Source organism: Octodon degus, unplaced genomic scaffold (genome assembly GCF_000260255.1).
Source record: "Octodon degus isolate 3935 unplaced genomic scaffold, OctDeg1.0 scaffold00082, whole genome shotgun sequence".
In the NCBI taxonomy this organism is placed as follows: Eukaryota; Metazoa; Chordata; class Mammalia; order Rodentia; family Octodontidae; genus Octodon; species Octodon degus.
This window is the reverse complement of record NW_004524658.1, coordinates 1,219,091-1,242,816: the sequence shown is the minus strand read 5'-3', so window position 1 is coordinate 1,242,816 and position 23,726 is coordinate 1,219,091. Positions and strand designations below refer to the sequence as shown.

At 35.2% G+C, this 23,726-nt stretch overlaps 1 protein-coding gene across 2 annotated transcripts in view; it reads right to left on the bottom strand.

Moving 5' to 3' along the window:
* The window catches only part of Kynu (kynureninase), a 135,718-nt gene that overhangs the window by 86,814 nt on the left and 25,178 nt on the right, over window positions 1-23,726 (bottom strand). For both annotated transcript variants that reach the window (XM_004636634.2, XM_023721422.1), the window contains exons 4-8: window positions 22,385-22,467; window positions 6,732-6,793; window positions 5,277-5,348; window positions 3,180-3,254; window positions 404-550 (exon numbers count right to left, since the gene is read on the bottom strand). In XM_004636634.2, the coding sequence (XP_004636691.1) occupies window positions 404-550; window positions 3,180-3,254; window positions 5,277-5,348; window positions 6,732-6,793; window positions 22,385-22,467 (439 nt within the window). The remainder of the gene's footprint in view (window positions 1-403; window positions 551-3,179; window positions 3,255-5,276; window positions 5,349-6,731; window positions 6,794-22,384; window positions 22,468-23,726) is intronic.

Below are 23,726 nucleotides of genomic sequence, written 5' to 3'. Positions count from 1 at the left end.
TCTTAAGAAGCAAACAGGTCATGGCAGCACGCGTCTCCAGTCTCAGCGCTTGGTTGATCAAGGCAGGCTAAGGGGAAGAAATCTTAACAACGCAGGGTATTCTTGAAGTAAGTGAGAAGGAAGGAGATTCGATCATAGTGATCCTATTCCACAAATCTGAGGCAAGCCTCATTCGGCCACATAGTGAGTTCCAGGATAGCCTGGGCTGAATGGTGAGACCCTAAAACACACACACACTCACTCACACGCACACACACACACCTTGCTCTTAAAATATTTCCTATAGTTGCTACACACAGTGCACTTGAAAGACCTTCATAGAAGTACAGTTAGACTACGCAGGGAGACTGCACTACCGTTTGCTGGCTTGGGAGCAGGGGCCTGAGGAGCAGGGTGTGAATACCTTTGCTTGTCCAGCCTTTGTAATGGCAGGAATGTTGAAGAGCTGTCCAGTGTAAAAGTGTACCCCGCTGAATAGGATCACTGCGATCGAATCTCCTTCTTTCTCAATTATGTCAAGAATATCCTCCAGTCTTAAGATCTCTTCCCCCTAAATCAAAGCAGACACAAGTTATGCGGTAATCATAATAATGATTTGTCACTTCATAGTTATCTAAGTTTCACCAGAAGAAAAAGAGAGGGGCCATTTTTATTCCCACACTCATGTAGTGTAAACACCTGCCAGGGAGCAGTATTCTGGTAGATAATTTCGTTATTGAGAAGTGATAATAAGCTTGTAGAAAGGAGTTGTTTAATGTCTTAGTCTTTGCAGCAACATATTCATTTGATTTATCCTTCAGATTTTCAATTAATCTTACAAATTTTGTATACCCATGAATTGTTTTCTCATTAAACACAAATTGGTACTCATAAAACACTCAAATATAAGAAATCCATGAAAAATGATATAACAAAAAGTTTGTTGAAAACAAAAGTTGCATTTATCAATGTAATATATTTTTTTAGAAAATAGTCACTTCATTGTTTTCTTCTGAATATTAACTAATTTCCATCAGTTTAACTGTAAAACCTTCTCCAAACTAATGAACAATATCCAATCCTGAAAAATAAACTCATCAATTTTCACTAGCATCCAGTTTATTTTCTTCTGTATCATCCTCCTATAACTCATGACTGTGAGTTAATTAATTAATTAATTTTTCTATATTTTAGGAAAGGGTCTACTGAGTGTTCAGGGTCTCACTACTAGATTGAACTTGTATTGATTCTCCTGTTTACAGCCTCATGAGAGCTGGGATTACAGGCGTGCACCACCACTACCAGTCTCAATTGCTGTTTCAGCACGCCCTGGGGTCAGCCTGCAAGGCAGGCCCAGGATCAAACCCTGGGTCCCTGCACCTGCTTGAACATGCTTTAATCCGCTGAGCTATTTGGCAGACCCATGACTGTGAATTTAGATGTGTCTTTGCCAACAATTTAACCTGAAATAAATTGCTTAAATAAAAAGTACCTTCTTGCATTCTAACAATTACAATCAATTTAAAAACTCTTTTATAAATTCAGTGTTGTTTGTCATGACTTTGATGTCCACGCATCATTAATGAGAGTAATGTTGGAGTAAAACTTCATGACAGATTCCTACAATACCCTTCAGTTTATTTTTAAATTATAATTCTTGATATTTGCCAGTCACTCTGATAAGTGCTTTAGGTTCCTTGTGGTTTGTGTGTGTGGGGAGGGGGGGCTGTGACTAGAATTGTTTTCAAAACACGTAGAATCTTTTTTTTTTTTTTTTAGAGGAACCAGGGATTGAACTCAGGCCCTTGTGCTTGCCAGGCAAGTGCTTATTCTACTGAGCCATCTCCCCAGCGCCAGCTTGTAGAATTTATTTACAGAATAAGAACAAGATTGATATCGAAATCTCTCAAATGCTAAGTCAAAATTATGTTTTAAATACATAAGGAGGAGAATGCAACATATAAAGAGAATAAATTACAAGAAAAGTTCTAAGTAAAGGAGAAACTTTTATTCATAAAATAATTTAATACAGTTTCCCACCACAATTAAAAATAAAGGTGAGGGATAGTACTGGATAAACTGATAAGTAATTTGTTTATTTAAAGTATCAGTATTAGGAAAGGAAGAAACTTGGTTCACAAAGATAGGGTAGGGTTCTGTTTCATGTTGACCCATCTTCTGCTCGCAGTGCTAAACACTTGTCCCAATATTGTGACTAACTTATAGGACATTAAAATTCTGGTTATTTATAAGATTTAAACCTGTGATTTTTACTAGCTGTACTCAATGATGCTAGAGATTAGTACTTTATATAAGACATGTGTAGCAGCTATCTTCTCACAGGTATGAGAAAGTTTTATTTCACTAACTTCCAGCATATTGGCAAATAAAAGTGAACAGACCAGGTCTTAACTTTTTACAAAGTAATTCTGGATAGAAGAAAATAATTGTTTAAACATTGACTTCATATGCTGGAATCTTTACATGTAAAGACTAAAAATTATTCTGTATGATTCTTTTGATGAGTTACACAACCTGCAATGTTTATATGGTCCAATTCTGTACATTGCAGGCTCACTTTTCCATTAGGATAAAGAACATAGTATTTTAGATCTTTAATATATGACCAGGTTGTGTGAGATGTATCCTTAGTAAGTTGCTTGAATATAATAGAGCCCCAGATGAGCTAAAGTCACATATCTATAGTCATATATCCATACACTGAACGGTCTGGTAACCACTCTCTATTAGTCAGGCAGTAAGGCTCAAATTTTTCCCATTATAACTTATCGTTCATTCCAGTCTAAGCACAAAAAAACATATGTGACACACGGATTACAAAGATCCTGACCAAAGATAGTCATTTAATTCCAGCAAGTACCACAGTTCTTCAGTCTACTCTTAATGGCATCCCTGGCCAATAACACGTAGATATCCAATTTGTCACTCTTGAAGACTATGTAAGATTTTAGTAATATAATTAGAAAAATAGTTTGCTTGCCTTATAGCTAAGCCTTTAAAAATGGAAACAAATATACTGAAATTATTTTATATTTTAAACAATATGATGTAATAGTAACAGAAGGTTTTTTATGCTTCATTGAAAGTTCCATTAAAGTAATGAAGACCTTTTGAGGAAATGGAAGATAAAAATCAATACTAAGAGAGTTATGATGAATATTTATTTCTTTGTCATATACCTCTCTCGGCTTTATTATCCTCATACTTTTCTCAACATCAAGCCCACGAAGTTGTATCTGTGACTCAATAGCATACTGGAAGAGAAGGAGACTTTTTAAATTAAATTGAACTGAATGCACAGAAGTATATTGAAATAACAACTCTGAAAGCAAACAATAAAATATCAATGGAAACATGTTATTGTATTAAAGCCAAGGTCAAGATTAAAAACACGTTATTGTATTAAAACCAAGGCCAAGATTAAAAATAACCAAAGTATACAACAAAGAAAAACTACTTAACATGAGTTAAACAGGGATCTGAACATTCTTTAAAAAGTACAAATTAGACTAGTGGACTAATACAGAAGATATTGGACTTTAGAAGTTACAAGATATTTTTAATACTAAAAATCGGCTATCCCAGGTCAAAACCTGAATTTCAAAATAAGTAGCGAGAAACATGGACTTGTTACATTTCACCAGGATATAAAAATAGATTGGCATAGAAATAATAAGCTACTGAGATGAAAGGATACTAAAATATCTACTAGCTAAGTCTTGGAAACAAAACAAATTCCAATGAACTGAGGAATGTATAAAAAATGTCATAGTTTTACATAATGGAGTATCACTGAGCTATAAAAAAAAAGATAAATTTGAGCTATTTTTTTAGATAAATGGATGCAACTAGACTGTATTGGTAAGTGAAATAAATCAGACCTACATGTGTGCAAACATTGTATTGTCTCACTAGTTTTAGAACCTGAAAGAATAAATAAAATCTGAAAGGTACAATAGATTCTGTGAAAGTGAAAGAAATTGTTCAGTGGGAAGGAAAACCAGGGATGAGATAAAGGACACAACAAGGAAGGGAAAAGAAATATTTATGTATACACATGCAGGATAATTTGGATAATTGTACTGCCAATCTCTTCTGGTTTTTGAAAATAGCAATTGATGCTTAAATTTTTTTTATTCTTTTTTTCTTTATGATTTCTTATAACTGTTGTTCTTTTTTTTTTTTTTTTTTTTTTTTTTTTTCGGAACTGGGGATTGCACTCAGACCCTTGAGCTGTTGAGGGAAGCGCTTATTCCACTGAGCCAACTCCCCAGCCCTTGTTGTGTTTTTTTTAAAACCACTTTTATATCTGGTTTTAAAAATTTTAGTTCCGACATGACTAATTTGAGGAAAACATCATGTAACACAGCAATAATTGTTGAATTCCTATTACTTTGTTCAGTGAAATTTTTTGCTGTTTCTAAGGATTTTTTATATCTATTTTTACCATTTTGTATTTTTTAAAAAATAATCTACTTTTTTGCCAGTATGATATACATGGAAGGAAGCTGTCACAAGGACCCACATTTTTTTTTAAAGATATTGGAGTTTCACTCCTTTTTAGTAAGGTAATGGCTATTAATTCAACAACATAATTTTTACACACTGTAGCATTACAAGATGTGGGCTAGAATAATCAACATAAATATAGAAATCAAGTTCCTCTAGCACTAAAGCTGAAATATTCAGCTGTGTGTGTGCGTGCATGCGCGCGCGCGCGCGCGTGTGTGTGTGTGTGTGTTTCCAAAAGAAACAAATTTATCAACTGAACTGCTGCTATGGTAGCACTCTTTTGTGATCCACAAGAAATATTTTTAATCCTTAACAAATACATCTTTTGATAATAAGATATCGATAAATATGCTAGCATGCTATGAAAAAGAGACAAACAAAAGCTTGCATTTCAATTTTATGTAGCTAAAAGTTTAACCATTGGGGTTAGTATTGATTTGGCTCTATAAAATAAAGCAGCAACACGAATTAATAAAACTTTTATAACCACACTTGATTTAAACCAGCCATTTACTCAATGTCTTTTAAAAGACTAATAAATCAATGTTCATATTCAGTCCTTTCCTCCCTTAACACATGTTTTAGTTGAATAACAAAAATAAATCTACAATCTATAAAAACTGCTTAAATCAAAAGCATTTGACAGATGTTTCTATTGTAAAGTTACTTTCAAAAAACTAATGAATACATATTCAAGTCAGGCAAATGACACATCCCTCTTACAGAACAGGAAGAATAAAAATATAATGTGAAGAAATTCTTACGTGATCAGAACAGAAGGCTTTGGCTTCTAGAAGAATTTTATACCGTTTTGGTGTAGGCTTAAAAAATGATAACTGCAATGAAATGGATTTATTGAGAAAACATTGAAACACAATTTACACTTTTATCCCTTCATGCATCACTTCTCCGCTTATAATTTCAAACATTTGGAAGGTACTAATTAAGTATGCAAGATACCTTTTAGGGGTAACTTTTCAATTAGAGTTGTTTAGAGTAAATTACAGGGAGGAAAAAGATATATCGACTCTTTATGCTTATCAATAGTAAATCCAACTTAGGAGAAAATGTATATCAGAGAAACAACTTCTCCCACTTTGCTTAGATGTTAATTGAAAATTTATCATCCAAAGAATGTAATGGTAATGTCTCCAGTACGAAACTGAAATACCTTGTTCTATGTATGTCTTATTTATAATGACTTATCATGCACTACTAATTTGGCATCCATTATATAATTTTCCACTCTTTTCTTTATTTTATAGTATTTTATTTCAGATCTTACTAAAAGTATACCAATGTGAAACATTTGTCCTTATATGCACCAGCGAAAAGTAGCCCATTTGTTCAATGAGGCTCTTCTACTTCTATATATTCTGGAGATATAGACTGAGAATAACAAAGGAATGACTATTAACTAGTTGTTGATTATGAGCCAAGGTGTTAAGCCAACTTTCACTTGCTATCATATTTAATCCTCCTGTAGATCTATCTGTAAGAAATGAATTTTTGTCCTCACTTTTCCAAAAGAAATGATTAAGATTTAGATAAATTGGTTGATTGTGTTCACTAGTGTCTAATAGACATGGATTAACTTCTCTGAGGGTTAAAACAAAGGATGCTTGAACATGTAGAAATGTTCTCAATACACAATTAAAGTAGAGTCTAAAATTTTCAGTGTCGAGCAATTACTATAGACAGTATGTCTCAGATTGAGAATACATTTCACTTTTTCAGATATAACTGTGTGTTGCATGTTTAAGATCTATGAAGTATTTAGCTATTTATCCCTTAAGATTTCTCCGATTTGGTCTATTTTGTCTTTTAAACATATTTAAAAATTAACACACAATAGAACCCTGATCAATCACTCTGCCCTTTTGAAGTCCAGCATATTAGATATTGTTTTTCTGAGAAGTTTGGTACTCTGGTAGTCATTATGCACCCTTGTGTTTGTACTTCTAATAAGTTAACTTTTTCACCCACCATGACTCTCTTTTCTTATGTTTGCAGCTATTCTAAAACCGCTAAGATCAACTATCCCTGTTTATGAAGAAATCATGATAACAGAGTCCAGTATTTTCTGGTAAAAATGAAAACAACCTTGAATCTTATTTTTTTAAATAAGTAAAACCTTAGATGCTCATGAATTAAACATAGAATAGCATCAGATTTTATAAATGAGTGTATTCTAAAGACTGTTGGGAAAGGAAACTTACCAGTAGGAGATGTAAGTTAACAGTCAAAGCATTCATTAAGGCTATTTCTTTCTCACTGGCTCCTGTAAAATAATCATATTATCATGCATATATTTTTATCTAAAGTGCTTGGGAAAACCAGGTAAGGAAGCTTCTGTCAGTCATTCTTAATGTTTTCAGAGATAAGGTCACACTTAAAGCGTCTTATCATGAAGAAAAGGAAGCTTCCCACTTGACCCATTTTATGCATGGTAACTGCACTCGCATGCACAGAGTCAGCTAAGAAGAGGATTTCTTCTGAGGTTATAAATAACAAGACAAAATAATGAAGCCTTTCTTTTGCCTGCAAATTAAAAATGATTTATCACATTTTTCATGAGTTTGCAAAATACCCAATGAGAACATTTTTTGTGGTAAGTGTATTTTCAAAAGAAATCTCAGCAGATATTAGGGTCAATCATTTTTAAAGTTGGTTATTTCTAACATCATCTTTCAAATGCACATTTAACACAAGAAGACTACTTTGCCAAACATATTTTTCTATTGTGACCAGGAGATACATAACAATAAGGCAAAAGGGTTACAAAGCAAAATATAATAACCTAAATAACTCCAGGGTTTATTTACACACACTGAGATAAAAGATAATAAAGATATACATTGTCCAATAAGAAAATATTCAAAATGAAGATAACTACTACAGAATGATATTATGATATAATTTCTCTTAGGAGAAGTTTTGACACTATTGAATCCATAGAATACACTGGTTGCTTGTGAACTCAGGACATATAAATATTTTCATTTATTAATGCTGTATCTTAAAGGCAGTTGGACCCAGGTAGCCTTTACCAACACTGAGGATGGATGCTGTATATCTTAATGTCCATAAGGTTGCTCTGCTGGATGTTAGAGAACATCATAATACAAGGCCTACATTTTGTACCCAAAAAAATACTTCTGATGTCATTTCATTTTAAAGAATACACAGTAAATAGAAGAGTAAGTGTAATTGATTCCAAAAAGAAGTTCATCTAAGGGAAGTCCATGGAACTAAATGTTTAAATTGGGATACTCAAAATTTAAAATAGTTGTATAAGGAGGGTCAAAACTTCTTTTATTCGAAGAAAAAACTCTTTCATTTGTCACATGGACTTCACTGCCTAATGTACAGAGCTGGTGAACAAATGATAGATATCAAAGATGTGACGTTGGTCTTTGAGATGAGTAACATCTGAAGTTAATGGGAAGGAAATCTCACTAAATATCTGCTATCAAGCAGATGCAAATATTATTGTGGCTTTGGTTATTAGGTCTGTAATTAGACTATGCAAGAGTTTTACCTCTGTTTTTCAAAGGGAAGACTTCTGTGGCCCCCATAGGTAGTTGACATACAGCAGAGGCCGCATGAATATTAGGGTAGAGCTGCCAGAGATTATAAACCACTAAATGAAGTCCCCCTATACGTATTAGATAGATGTGGTGAGTTCATGTTGTATGGAGATGTATCCTTCTCCAGTAAGAAAATTTCTTTGAAATACAGTAAAAAACAAAGCACTTCTAGTTTTAAGTATTGCTGCTTCGCAATATTATGGTACAAATTTTATTATTTCTCTCTCTCTCTCTCTCTCTCTCTCTCTCTCTCTCTCTCTCTCTCGATGGAACTGGGGATTGAACTCAGGCCTTTGCGCTTGCCAGGCAAGCACCTATCCTACTGAGCTATCTCCCCAGGTCCACAAATTTTATTATTTCTGAAATAAAATATTATCTAAGATATCTAATCTCATAGTTTTTACTCCATGTTAGTGATTTGCACACATCGTCTCTGAATAACTATTTATTAAATGTTAGCATGGGGAATGGAAGGAGGAGAGAGAGAGAGAGAGAGAGAGAGAGAGAGAGAGAGAGGAATTAGAAAAAGATGTATTTGAAAAAATGTAGCAAGACAAATCATAAGTTATCACAAAATAAAATCAGAGAAATACAAAAGGCAGGAAATAATGAGTGTGCAGGACTTTCTGTAGGAACTCAGGCATTCTATCATGTTCTAATTAAAAGTATGGATTTCTACAATATTTTCCTGCCAGGGGCTGGGGAGATGTCTCAGTAGAATAAGAGCTTGCCTGTCAAGTGAAAGGCAATTTCTGGTTCAGTCTGAGTTCAATCCCTGGTTCCGCAAAAAAAAAAAAAAAAAAAAAAAAAAAAAAAAAAAAAAAAAAAAAAAATCCTGTCAGTTCAGATCATCTCATACTTCTCTGAGATTTCTTGGGAAGATGACAAACTCACACATATGTTCACCCACATATGTATTGGGCTAAATTAACTCAGACTCACATGTAGCCCTCTCTTGCTGCTAGAAGTTGGAAACATTAACAGAAGTGTTTATTACAAATATTACCTAAAAGTAGCAAAGAGTCAGGCATTCCTAACATCAAAGCACTGCCAATTAATCAGATTCTTAGTTTATTTTCAAAAGAAAATTTGCATAATTGACCTATTTTTTTGGGTTCCTGTTATTCTTCTAAGCATTGTTCTTCTAAGTCATTTTAGTCTTTTTGGCATTTCATAAGAAAATGAAACACTTTATAAATAGAATATTTTTGAACTTATTTTTGTTGTTGTTTTTGTTTCTTTTCTTATACCTGAGAGGCTTCTTTGATTTAATATGAAAACAAGAATTCTAAGTATATGGGGACAAAATTTTAACAACATCTAGAAAGATTAATAGAATTTGAAAGCTTCTTCAGATGGGTGTGAACTATGACTTTCATTCAACAAATGTTCATGCGCTCTTTATTTACTGAGCAGCAACATTTGCTTTATCAGAAGGTGAAGCTTAAGTCGGTGCAAGCCTGTCTTTCTTCCCTCAGTCTGGACCATTAACAAGATGGGGCAACACTTCCAGATCCTTGACTTGCCTTAGCTCAGGCAGTTTTCACCGCAATATGACAAAGTTTCTACAGTTTTCTTTAGTGTATCCATGTGGAAAGGAACCTCAAAAGAGAGGAACTAACTTACTCAAATTATGGTAGAAAAAAGATAGTAATCTTTGGTCATGTTCATGTTTGGAAGCATTATTTATAATATAATAATTGTAAGGTATGTATAGGAGACGAGTGCTCATAACCATTCTCTGTGTCTTTCTTACTATGCTACAATTTCTAATCTTTCCCTACAGGAAGATGACAATGGTGATAGAGTGGTCACCACTATTTCATAACAAATGTCAGTTGGGATTTTCTTACTGCCACAGCATGTTCTGCAAATGTTATCAAGCAGAAGCAAATATTATTGTGGCTTTGGTTATTAGGTCTGTAATTAGACTATGCAAGAGTTTTACCTCTATTTTTAAAAGGAAGACTTCTGTGGCCCCAAGGGGTAGTTGACATACAGTAGAGGCTGCATGAATATTAGGGTAGAGCTGCCAGAGATTATTGCTTCTTCAAGGCCAGCCGCAATTTTCATAAGCCAAATGTATATTTCTATTGCAGAACTTTTATAAGCTCAAATGCATGTATCTATCCCTTTGTGATTTTTATGTATCCAGGGAAAAGGAGGCATAAGAATACTAATAATACTAATAATATTCTTCAGCAATTTTATTTCTAGTATCTTGATAGTATGACATTAATTATAAGAGAAAGTTATTCCATGTTTTGTGGAATTGTTGGCTCTATATAAATTCTTTATTAATCATTTTTCTGCACATCTAAAATTGAAATTTTTTCTGTCCAGGCACATTGTCTTTTTTCTCTCTTTGTTCCAGCAATTTGTACCCATAATCTTTTTTTATTATCCTCCATTGTTAAATATTTTTTGAGAAATTATATGGTAAAGTAAAGCTGTGATTGTAGGAACCTAGAGGGTTCAATCTTAGCCCAAACTATATACATTTCTGTTCATGACATATTTATATATATGTAAGTGAATTTGACCCTTACTAAACTTGAGTGTAGATAGTACACAATTGCTGTGATTGATTATTTTATGATTTAAACCACATCTACTTTCAGAGTTTTGGGTTCTTATACTACAGTTTCAGACAGAACAATACAAAACGATGTGGAAAGGGATGCGGCCCAGTGGGGCAGTACTTGTCTACACATAAAAAGGTCTGGGTTTCATTAACATCACCAAAACCACCAAATAAACATGAAATTAATGAAAGACAATAACAAAAAAAAAAAAAAGCAAACACAACCTGCCAATCACAAGCAATCAAAAATAATTTAATATTTTTGGTAGCTCAATATTGATCCAAATGTTCAGAACTTTCAAGTAAACAGTGCAAATAAGGGGAACTGCATGCAGTTTACAGTAAACAGATGAACACACTATTAAACAAAAATTACAGGAAGCCATTGTTTTAGACAAAGCCCCTACTAGACTTCAACAGCCCTGAATAAATATCAAAAATGGAGTTGCTTAGCTAAAGTGTTAGGTCAACAAACTGAAACTTAGCTGCTTATCCAAGCTGAGAAATCAAGAATAAAGAGACAATGAAATTTCCCGAACAGATTCAATTGACAAAAGAACCCAGTTCCCTCTGTCTAACTTCTTCCGCTGAAAAAAGTAACCTGCACTAATCAGATGTTAACCATTCTATTTCTTTCCCTCCAATTTGCAAGAAAATACCTTTGAAATGAACAGCCTATTTTCTCTTTCTCATTTCTGATTTCTTTAGCTTTTTTTAGGTCCATAACCCCAACCTTTTCTGCTTAACTGGAACACTCATTCACTTTGATGGAAGAGTTATTCAATTCTAGATTAAATTATTATGCTAATTGAGTATTTAAATTATTATAATTTGTTCTTTAGCACACACACATGCACACCACATATACAATAACTTTTGATTTTTTCCCATCAAAATAACCAGTGAATTGATTTACAATTTTGATTTAACGACCATTTAACTAATACAGAGAGTTTTCGAAGTACAGAAATTTGGGAGATAATAATTCATCATGGCTTGGGGTCTTGCAAGGGAAACAATGCAATAAAGGATACATTTTATAATATTATTTTATTATGAATCACCCAAAGAATCATATACAGAGTGTAGAAAATCTGTCAACACTTTAAAGACCAAAGAATCCAGGTGAGGGCATGGATCCTAATATCCTGAATGACTCCACCTGAAAACCAAGAGCTCATCACAGTGCTTCCCACGAGTACAAGTGAAGGCCACAATAAGTCTCATGTAGGCTTGCTTCATGGATCTATGCTGGAAAGGCCCTAAGTGCAGTACTGGAAGCTAGAAAGTCTATGCCAGTGGGATGAAAGCTCTGTGCTAGCAGGCTGAGGGATCTGAACTAGAGCTAGAAAGCAATGCTCAATGTAAGAACCAGAGATCCCCCCAAAAATACCACAGGTATCCTCAGCAACAGTGAGGTCCCAAGCTCCTCCAGCAATGAAGAAAACTGAGTTCCCATCAGGAAAGCCAGAATGACAAGCTTCTCCATGAGGCTGAGCAGTGCATCATCTTCCCCTCTGGAGCCAGGAAGTGGTGCTCACTATAAGGATCAGAGCTCCCCTAAAATGAACTGTAGCCTTTGTCAATGACAACGAAGGTCCCTAGCTTCTCCTTCAACAGGAACAGCCAAATTTATCAGGAAAGATATAGACCTAGCATAAGGTCTTCCAGCAGAATAGCCCAAGAGCGAGAGTCAGCAGCTGCCAACAGCTCCATCAGCTTCTTCAAACAGCCTCCCTAACAGCCCATGGACAACTTATCCAGTTGCACCTCTTATGTTGCTGGCAGCAATCCTCAGGTGGCCCTCCCAGCACCATGCTAGCTCAATTCAAAGTTCACAACCAGTTAGCTATCCACTACATAATTGAAGTAAAAACTGAATGACACAGGAACAGCTATAGATGCCTATTATCCATACTACCGAAAGAAACTGAGGCAGGAAGCCACAATGGGCAACCCATCAAAACCCAATATCAAATAGAACATTTACAAGGACTGTGTATATATCTCAGTTTTAGAGTGTTTTCCTGACAGACACAAAGCCCTGGATTTAATTCATATATGCTGCCAAGAAAAGAGAGAAAGGAAGAAAGAGAGAAAGAAAGAAAGAAAGAAAGAAAGAAAGAAAGAAAGAAAGAAAGAAAGAAAGAAAGAAAGAAAGAGGAAAGAGGGAAGGAAGGAAGGAAGCACAGAGAGACAGGGAGGGAAGGAAGGGGGAGGAAGGAAGAAAGAAAAGAGAAAGAAAGAAAGAAAGAAAGAAAGAAAGAAAGAAAGAAAGAAAGAAAGAAAGAAAGAAAGAAAGACTCTGTGCCTGTTGGTGTGCATTTGTATGACTGTGTGTACCCCAGTCTTTAAAAATATTGCTTATAATTCACTTTTGCAGACATGGACTACTGGTATTCAATAGGTCAACAAAAATATAGCAGGGCAATTTTTCCCAACTATTAATTACAGAAAATTTGCATAATTAAGAGGATAGTTATTAAACTAGAGATCAGTTTTGTGCACGGGAAATGTTTCAAATGAATACTGAATATGCATTTACCATACAAGGTTTGAGGATTGAATATATCATATATGATTTTCTGAGTTTCATGTCTACAAAACAGACTTTGTTTACTTCAGGAAGCAATTTTCTATGTACCTTTCAGATTTTACTGACTCTTTCAGGTTCTTAACACCTGTGAAAGGGAAGTAAACTGTTCAAAGGGAACAACTGGGAGGATAGCTTATGTAATTGTACTGATGACTTGTACTGGTGTATTGAAAGGAACAGTTAATGCTTAAATTTTTCTTTCTTTTATATTTTTGAACCAATTTTATATGATTGTATCTGATAATATGAACAACTAATGTGAAGACAATATACAACATGACAGCCATTGCTGAATTCCTCATTTTGTTTAGTCAAATTCTATATTTTTTCTAATTTAAGAATTTTTCTATTTTGTATTCTATAAAAAGTTTAAAAAATAAAACTGTAAAAAGAAGATAAACAAACAATTATCTCTTACATTTCTCTTATATTTTGGGACCAAACCTTATGTAATTTAATCAATACCACATTCAAAGACAAAAATAAGCAAACCTAAGTGACGTTTGTCCCACATTTGTGGCATTTGTTTCTACTTCCTGGTGTAGAGCTCCCAGAACCTGCAGATTCTCTTTCTTACAAGTAACAAACTCACTTGCATAGCACCCCATTTATGTTACCCCGCTGACCTGGCTGAAGATTCCTGATGGTCCTGTGGTAGGACTGCTCACTAGAAAGACACAACATTTACACACTTGGAAATTTCAACCTTATTCACTAACTTTCTGGAATGAAAATGGAACTATACAAGAATCTGATCAGCGAGATTTAGAGAGCCTCTAAGGAGCAGAACAGAGCTAAGTGCCAGTGGGTGGCATGCTCCAAGAGGTCCGGAAGCTCCCTGCTCATCATCCCTACCCATAAGACCTGGCCCTCTGCCTGCCTTCCGTCAGCCACTGCTGCACTGTGTCCTTTATTATAAAGTGGTCAGTGTCAGTAACATACTTCCTTGAGGCTATGAGCTCCTACAGCAAATGCAATCTCAGAAATCCTTCGGCATACAGATGGTCACTTGAAAGTATGGATAATACTGGGACCTGTGCTGGATGTCAAAGTAGGAACAGTTTAGAGGAACTGAGCACCTAAATCCTAATCGCAGATGGTCAGTGCTTCTGGGTAGCTTGTGTCTTGACTGTATTTTCAGACACTCAGTTTTGGTGTTTAGAATTGGTTGAGGGTTTGGAAACACACTCCATCGTCTTATAATTTTATGCATTTTGTAAAGCAGGCAAAGACACCTAGAGGTAAGGTTAATATATTTTCTTTCAATATTAACAAAGCATAGTCTTTTTCCTGTTCTCAACAACTGAATACTTATAGTCCTTTCTACTTTTTTCTTTGTACTTAGCAACAACGAGAAGTGCCTATTTTGAAATTACTAGAATCTATATCACATTCATACACTTATTGGGAAGAAAAACAATCACACACTGACTAAATTCCAATAGAGCTATAAACTTTTAAATGGTCAAATGAAACCTTTCTTCATGGTTTATTGGCTTTGTAAATAAATCTCTCTAAGTAATATGACCTTACTCTCATGGCTTGTGTATAAATAACCATCCTAACTCTCTTTAGAGAACAATAAATATCAAACACAAAATAACAGGATTACAAAATAGTGGGTTTTTTTTTATTTTTATTTTTTTGTTTGTTTGGTACCAAAGATTGAACTCAGGACCGTGCACTTGCCAGGCAAGCACTCATTCTACTGAGCTATCTCCCCAGTCCTCTAGCTGTCTCCCTGGTTCCCTTAAAGTCTAAAAACAACCCCAAAACATGAAAAAAATTTAGAAATAAGGAAAACTTCTGTCCTTAGATTAAATTAATCTAATATCCTTTTCAGGTTATTTTTTTGTTTGTTTATGTATTGTGTATTTGAATGAATAAAATTGGCTTTCACAGAATGAACAAAAATGGTTTTCATGAAAAAACTAATACACCTTTAAGCGCAATCCAGGATTGTCCAGGTGGGAGTTGCTTCTACAAGATGGTCCTCTCTGGCCCTGGATCCCACACTGAAGAATCCAGAGTTGCACAGATTCACCTTCACTTCTTACGGAAGCTCTTGAATCCGCAATTACACAATGATCTCAGAATACTAGATTATCTAACTTTCAACTAAACATTTCTTCGATAATGGCACTAATTCTGAATTATGGAGATCTATGTTTAATTGTTTAGTGTTGCTGTTATTTCTATGTCATAGAATATAGCATTTTTAGTGTAGTGTAATGATTACTGAACAATAACTCATAGGAGATAGAGCTGATTTTTGCTTGAAATTCTTGGAAGTTTAAATTTTTTTGAATAAATAACATATTTATGTGATTTATAATCTGATGGTTCTTGTAGACTTTGTAATTTGAATGTATTAAAAGGAATATGTTCTTCATGCAGATAGTGGGATTTGCTGGAAGGAGATCCCAATGGGCTTTTGTGCAGCCCCCACGCCCCATAGTACTGACGTTGCCTAGACAGCACAGAGACTTGCACTATCTCCTGTGTGAGTTCTGATAACTAAACTACAGTCCATTATTTAACTTTTTTTTTTTTACTATGGTGTATGTTCTTGGCAGCAGCTGAGGCTGGGGATTGATCACCTGTGTACAGGTAAAGTAAGGCCAGCCCTGACCACATGGAGCACCTGAGATGAGCGGCGTGAACTAGCTCTTCCAGCTATGATAACTCAAGTTTCCTGAGAGAACCAAGCAAACAAGTTACTAGGCTGAAGGGGTTGCAGTTGACTATAGCATCTCAAGTATATGAATAAATGTATTGCACTCAATGAGCAGTCCTTTCACTCGCACTGAGAGAGAAGGCTCCACCTGTCCTCAGCTTTCTGCATCTTATCTGTTGTTTCTCTTCACCCTCCACCATCAGACCCATGGAGTTTCAATAGTTTTTCCAGACACAGCAATGGGTGCCTCAAACCGGGATCTGAGTACAGAGAAACTCATCATATAGAAGATGAGAGGACACCTCTAAGCACACACATAAAGGGAACTGGCTCATGAGAGTAAAAGAGCAAAACAGGTTCAAAAAAAGCGTAGGTAAGAGATGTACATCGATATCACCTACTGTCGATTTCATTAGGTGTAAAACATGGGGCAAATATGTTCTCAAGAACAACAGATGTGTATACAAATACTTGTTGATTATTCCTGCAGTTACCTTTTTATTGTGGACATCGATTGGGGAGTTTCTTGGTGAGGTGACAATAGAGGATTTGGCTTGGAGCACTATCCTAAATCTAAATCCCAAGCAAAAGAAGGATAGTGGAGCAACAGCTGCCCCCAGTAGAGTTTGAACCCTCTAGCTGCTAAATCAAACAATGAAGGGACAGAGGGGTAAAGAAGACTCTTGCCTATCAGAAGAGTATTTCTCTGGGACTTCCATTTCATAACTGTCCAAAATAAAAGGATAGCCTTAACTGTGACACAAGCAATTGCTTCTACTTTCTCAGTTTAAATCAAAACAAAAACAAAAACAAACAAAAGAATGCTGTGTCACAGGCTGAGACTTCTACCCTTCATAGAGTAGAGCCACCCTTTCTTTCTCCATTGCAATTGTCACTAAAGAAACCATGGGGGCAGGAGAATCCTGGAGGGTTTTCAATATGTCCACTTCTTTCTGAACTCCAAGACCTCAATGATCTGAGGCAATTTATACAAATTGGTGAAGCTGTAACCTTTAAGACCTTGGAGGAGCTGAAATGGGCAGCCGCTGCCTGTGGCTCCACAACCCCTTTTGCTTTGGGTTTTATAGAGCTTATAGGGCAACAGTTTATAGCCCCAAATGATTGGAAAAGAAGGGCTACAATAAGTTTAAGTTCAGGAGATTATTTATTGTGGAATGGAATTTTTTTTTTAAAAATTGTGCATAGATCAAGCTCCCCTTCTGCTCACAACACAGCCATTACAAAAGACATGCTAATTGGAGAATGTGCCTGTGCTGTCACAAATAAGGAACTTGCTTTTGATTTGCAAATACATGAACAAATTAAAATAGGTGCCACAAAAGCATGGGTGCATTTCCTTTAAAGAGTGTGACATCCCTTCATCTGACCTCAGTTGGCCAATTATTTCAGGGTACTGGCAAGATTATCAATGACACAGAGGCTAGGAAGTTAGTCATCCAGTAATTCTCCTTTGAAAATGCAAATAAGTGGTATAAACAGGTTACACCTGAATATTAGTGGGTACTTAAAACTGACAATGGCACTGCTTCTGTGAGTGTTAACTTCCAAAGATTTTGCAATTTTTTTCTCATTTGCCTTATTACAGGAATTCATTATAAGTCTCATAGACAAAAAATTTTTAAACATGCTCTCTGTATGCTCAAAATTCTATTGCAAAAGTAAAACTAAGAAAGGAATCCTTCCCTACACCTCATAATAGACTTCACTTGGCAGTGTAAACTATTAACTTTTTAAATATTACTAGGAATGGGACTACAATAGCAGAAACACAATTCAAAAAGATAAAGAACAAGAAGCTGGGAAGGATTCTTTAGAAAGGTCTTCAAACTGGACAATGAAAGGGACATAACCTAGTATTTATATGGGGCCAACGATATGCTTTTGTTTTTACAGAGAATGCTGAATGGTCTCTCGGAGTCAGAGCATGCTGTCCAGCTGGATCACGGACCCTCACTCTAAGAAGCAGTTGGTTGCAAATTTCAAGAAGCTGATGCTCAGCTCTTGGTAATGTTGCCATGCAGACCACACCACATCTGTTAAACTAAATGGGGCTAGAGCCCACCTGGAGTGCATTAAAGGAATTGGCCCAGAATGCTCAGGAGATGATAACTAAAAATGGAAATCTAAAGTCTAAGTTTATGGAGCTAACTGAGCGGGAAGCTACAGGAAAGAACACAAAAGTTGCCAGTATTCTTAGAGTTGAATAAAATTTAAATATATGTATAAAAATAGAAATATATATTAGATAAGAGGTTTTATTTCTTCCAAATTCTTAAAAGAAATCTCCGCTAATTGACCTACAAATAATCCTGACTAGTCTATTTATAATTAAAGTTTCTAAAATTGTATAAGAGCTGGGGAGATAGTTAAATAGAATAAGCACTTGCCTGGCAAGTGCAAGGGCCTGAGTTCAATTAATGCTTCCACCAAAAAAAAAAAAAGAAAGAAAGAAAGAAAAAAGAAATCAAATTATAAAAGAGTTATTATAATGCAATTTGGTCAAAAATATATTTGAGCATATTCTGACATTTTAAGTAGATAGTCTGTATTTGTTTATTACCCTGTTTGTCCTGTGAACAACTGTTTTGTATTTGTACTCAACAATGTTTTTCTTCTTTTTTATTTTGTATTTTTGCATCATTTCACTTATAATTTAATTTGGATTCTAACATTTTATGTTTTGTTTGTTTGTTTTAGTTTATGCATTTGGTACAGGGTCTCACTATGCAGCTCAGACTTGTAGTGATCCTCCTGTTTTCAGCCTGCCCATGGCTAGGATTACAGGCATGCCTACCCATGACAGGTTTGGTTGCCAGCTCAGTGCATCTGGGGCAGGGCCGGCCATGCATTACCAGGGATCGAACCCTGGACCCTGTGCTTGCCTAAGTAGGCCCTTAGTCCACTGAGCTATCTCGTCAGCCCTTTGGCTTTAGCTTACAGTTTTTAAAAGCATGATTGTACCTGATTTGCCAACTGGTCAAAATTATATCAAAATTGGTTTTCTCACAGGTCATCATAAATTATTAATATAATTAAACAAAAATCCCTTAGGGTGGGGAGAAATGACGGACAGAACTCCAGTTGGTTAAAAAAATGTAACTTCCTGGAATAATAATTATTCTTATTCATTTACGGGATTCCCCAGTGATCTCCATATCCTTAAGGGAAACAGGTCAATAAACATCATTAAAAACAAATTTTGATATGCTTCATTTGGCCATTGTCAAAATATCAAGCTTCCTAAAACTGAGACAATAAGTTTTTCTGATTCAAAGATGTTTTGGGAGTCATTTGAGTACACTGAGCTCCATACAGACAGCGTCCGGGGCAAGTGCGAGCCGAAGCGGCACTGGGTGACTGTACCTCACTGAGGAAAACAAGTAACCATGGACAAAGGAGATCCTAAGAAGCCGAGAGGCAAGATGTCATCAGATGCCTTCTTTGTGTAAACGTGCTGAGAGGAGTACAAGAAGAAGCACCCAGATGCTTCTGTTACCTTCTCAGAGTTTTCTAAGAAGTTCTCAGAGAGATGGAAGACCATGTCTGCTAAAGAAAAAGGAAAATTTGAAGACATGGCAAAAGCAGACAAGAATCATTATGAAAGAAAAATGAAAACTTATGTTCCTTCTAAAATAGAAACAAAAAAGAAGTCCCAGGATACCAATGTGCCCGAGAGGCCTCCTTCAGAATTCTTCTTTTTATGTTTTGAGTATCACCGAAAAATCAAAGGAGAATATCCTGGCCTCTCCATTGGTGATGTCACAAAGGAACTTGGAGAATTATATAATAATACTACAGAAGGTGATGAACAGCCCTATGAGAAGAAGGCTGCTAAACTGAAGGAGAAGTATAAGAAGGACATCGCTGCCTACTGGGCTAAAGGAAAACCTGATGCAGCAAAAAAGGGAGTCATCAAGGCTGAAAAAAACAAGAAAAAGAAGGAAGAGGAGAAGGATGAGGAAGATGAGGATGAAAAGGAGGAAGAAGATGAAGAGGATGAAGAGGATGAAGAAGAGGATGATGATGAATAAGTTGGTTCTAGCACAGTTTTTTTCTTGTCTGTCAAGCACTTAACCACCTTGTATAGAACTCACTACTTTTGAAGAAAAAAAATTGAAATGTAAAGCTGTGTAAGGTTTGTTTTTAAACTGTACAATGTCTTTTATTTTTTATTTTTATTTTTTTGATATAGTTTCCACACTACTGAATGTGTCTTTAGATAGCCCTGTACTGGTGGTATTTTCAATAGCCACTAACCTTGCCTGGTACAGTATGGGGGTTGTAAATTGGCATGGAAATTTAAAGTGGGTTCTTGTTGGTGCACAGCACAAATTAGTTATATATGGGGACGGTAGTTTTCACCTCAGTTGTCTCTGAAACAGCCTATGAGAAATAATTTTTGTTCTGTTAACTGAATACCACTTTCTAATTGCAATAAGTTGCAACTGTTTTGTTGACATTCTGAATGCTTCTAAGTAAATACAATTATTTTATTAGTAAAATAAAGATGGCTTTGTATAAAACTAAATTTAAAATGTTTCTGTATGGCTATGACAATTGATTGTTATTAATATTATCGTATATTAAGTATATTTATGCCTTCAAATGCAGTGCTTCTAACATGTAAAACAGGAATTGCTTATTGTGATAGACTTTTCTTTAAGATGCAGAATTTTTCCTTTAAAAAAAAAAATAAAAAGAATTTTGCCTTTAAGTCCCAGGGGGATAGCTCAGCAGAATAAGCACTTGCCTGGCAAGCACAGGGTCCTGAGTTCAATCCTTTTTACTGCAAAAAGGAAGAAAGAAAGAAAGAAAGAAAGAAAGAAAGAAAGAAAGAAAGAAAGAAAGAAAGAAAGAAAGAAAGAAAGAAAGAAAGAAGAATTTTGCCTTTAAAAAGTACTTCTTTGATGCATATGCTAAGTATGTGCTATTATACTAAGAGATGCCTAGACATTACACAGTATAGACAATGTCACAAATTTCATCAATGATATTCCATTGAAAATATCAACAAGTTAGGCAAAAGCATCTTATATACTAGATAGAGATGACTGACCAAAAATGCTATTTTATGTCAAAAGGGAAATTTAGGTGTGTTACAAATATGGAATCATGATTATCATACTATAATATTATATATAGTTTTGTATTTCAAATTTTCTGTATGAAGCTATATAGCTCTTGCCTGAAAATATGGAGCACTAGGGTGAGCCACACAAAAACAAGTTGCCAGGTGAGGAGCTTCAACGACAAGAACCTCCTGAGTACATAAATGAATGTGCCAGTTGTTGGTGGTCCTTTGTCTCCTACCAAAAGAGGAGGTTCTAGCTCAGCTCAGTTTTTTGCATTTTTCTGTATGTGCATCTGATTCATTTCATTTATGATTATGGTCTCCAGATTACCAAAAATTATCTCAAGTTTATCTTTCTTAATGGGTGAATAGTACTCCACTGTATATAAGTGTCACATGTTCTCCATCCTATAATCTGTTCATTGGGCATATGGAATGTTTCTAAGATTTTAATTATTATAAATTATGCTGCTATAAATGTAGAGATACCAGCATCACTACATTATGATGACTTTAACTCTTTCAGGAAGATACTTGGAAGGAGAATAACTGGGTCCAATGACTCAAGCAATGCTTAATACTTTTACTTTAGTATTTATCATGTAATGACATTCCACAAAATTCACTTAACTTCATTTTATGAAATTTGTTTAATTATAAATTAATAAAATGCACACTTTTCACAGGTGGCCAAATATTATTGTAAACTTATTTCAGAAAAAAATAATAGATATATTTTATTTTTTGTCAAATGACCTGGTTGTGTATAAGTTCTGGCTTAGATGTAGGTGTCTACCCAAAGTCTCATGTATTCACAGAAGGGGCTTTTTGGAGGCAGATATATCTATGGTGTGAAAACATGCACTAAGTGTGTGTGATAGCTAAGGTGGTTCAGAACAGTTCCAGGGGTGGGTAATGAAAGTCCCACCCCAGGCACGAGGGGCACTACTCAGTAGTCTTATAGTCTGGGTGGGGTAAAAGAGAAAGGAAGGCTGACTACCTCTGGCTCTGGTGTTTCATTCCTACCCTGCCATGGACTGTCTCTTGTCTGCCATGCCCCTCTGCTAAGCCTCCTCCTCGGAGCCAGCTGAGAATGGACTACACTAAACCTTTCCTCATTTAATTTGTGGGTCTCAGGTATTTTCTCAGCAATGAGAAAAGTAAGTAATAGAGTCCATTATACCAACAATTAAATGAATAAATCTAAGTTAAAAGTATGGGTTAAAACACAAAACCAGGATACTATTCAATAAAATTTTGCCTTTTTATGCTTATTACTAAATAATACTTTATAACTCTATTACAATAAAAATTCAGTGCATTTTATACTTACCTACAATGTCCTTCATAAGGCCTACAATGCTCTCATCTCCTATAATCCAAGGACGTTTTCCTACATCGTGACCATAGCCTCCCCTAAAATTGAAAAAATGAAAAATATTTCTTAGCTCTTTGCTGTGTGTTTCTGCGCATGTGTGTGATACATGTATGTGTTTTCAAATATCAAATTTGGCAATTAGCCATTTCTATGTAGTCCTTTTAAAAGTTAAATAATTATATAAAGAATGCTCTTCCAAAAATAAAAATGTGATTCTTGGATGATCCATTTCATAACGACATTTTATCGTTCTTTATTGGAGGATCAATGAACTTTCTCATCCTACTTTATTATTTTGCTGTATTTTAAAGTCTAAGATGCCATTTTATTTTTTTTTAATTTGAAGAATATTTGACACATTTTTTTACTTGTAGTATACTTTCATATACTTTGAATCTGTACAAAACTATACATGCTATTTTTAATCTAGAAAATGATTATCAGCTGAATTTTAAGATACTGCTATACTGTTCAGATCAAACAGAAGTATATAAAATGTGCCTCTACTCATAATAACATTTTATCTAAAATAAAAAGCTTAGTTGTAGTTCAAGCCAACAAAACTTTGACATATTTGCTAGCAAATCACTTCTCATACTCCATTTATATTTATGATGCTAGCTCATATTCTAGTGGACATAAGGAAAAATACAAAAGATATAAGAATGCCTAAGCATCAAGAAATTTCCATTAAGTGAGAAAGAAAAAGGCACTTGTGAAACACAAGAAACTGAACCAAAGGGAAAACAAAAGTGCAAGTCCTTATGTGCTATTATGTACTTGTAATTTCCTAAGCTCTGAATCAGATTATTGTCTTCAACCCAAACCTTTGTAGATTTGGAAGAAAGTAATGTGAATTTTGCTTTTCTGATGCAAGCCTGTGTGTGAACATACTGAAATTCAGTAAACTAGTGGTTGTGTGCTGGCATACTGCTTCAGAAAAGAAGAGGAGACTGGAATCTTTTGGTGACCTGTTCATCAGCCCTTGATGATACACATGATATAAGTTCCCCTATCAATGGATTTCACGGAACCAACAAAATTCTGAATGTTGAACTGTCTTAGTTACTCTTCTCTCGTTGTTGGGACAAATACCTGACACTCACAATGAAGGAAGGAAAGGTTTATTTAGCTCACAGTTACTGGAGGTTTCAGTCCATACTCAGCTGGGTCCAACGCAGAGCAGCACAGAGTAGAAAGCAACCTTTCATGGTGGTGGCAAAGAGCAAGAGTGCAAGGGAGGGGTAGCAGCAGCTCAAGCAGCTAGCTTCTCTTCCCACCTTACATTGTAATGCAA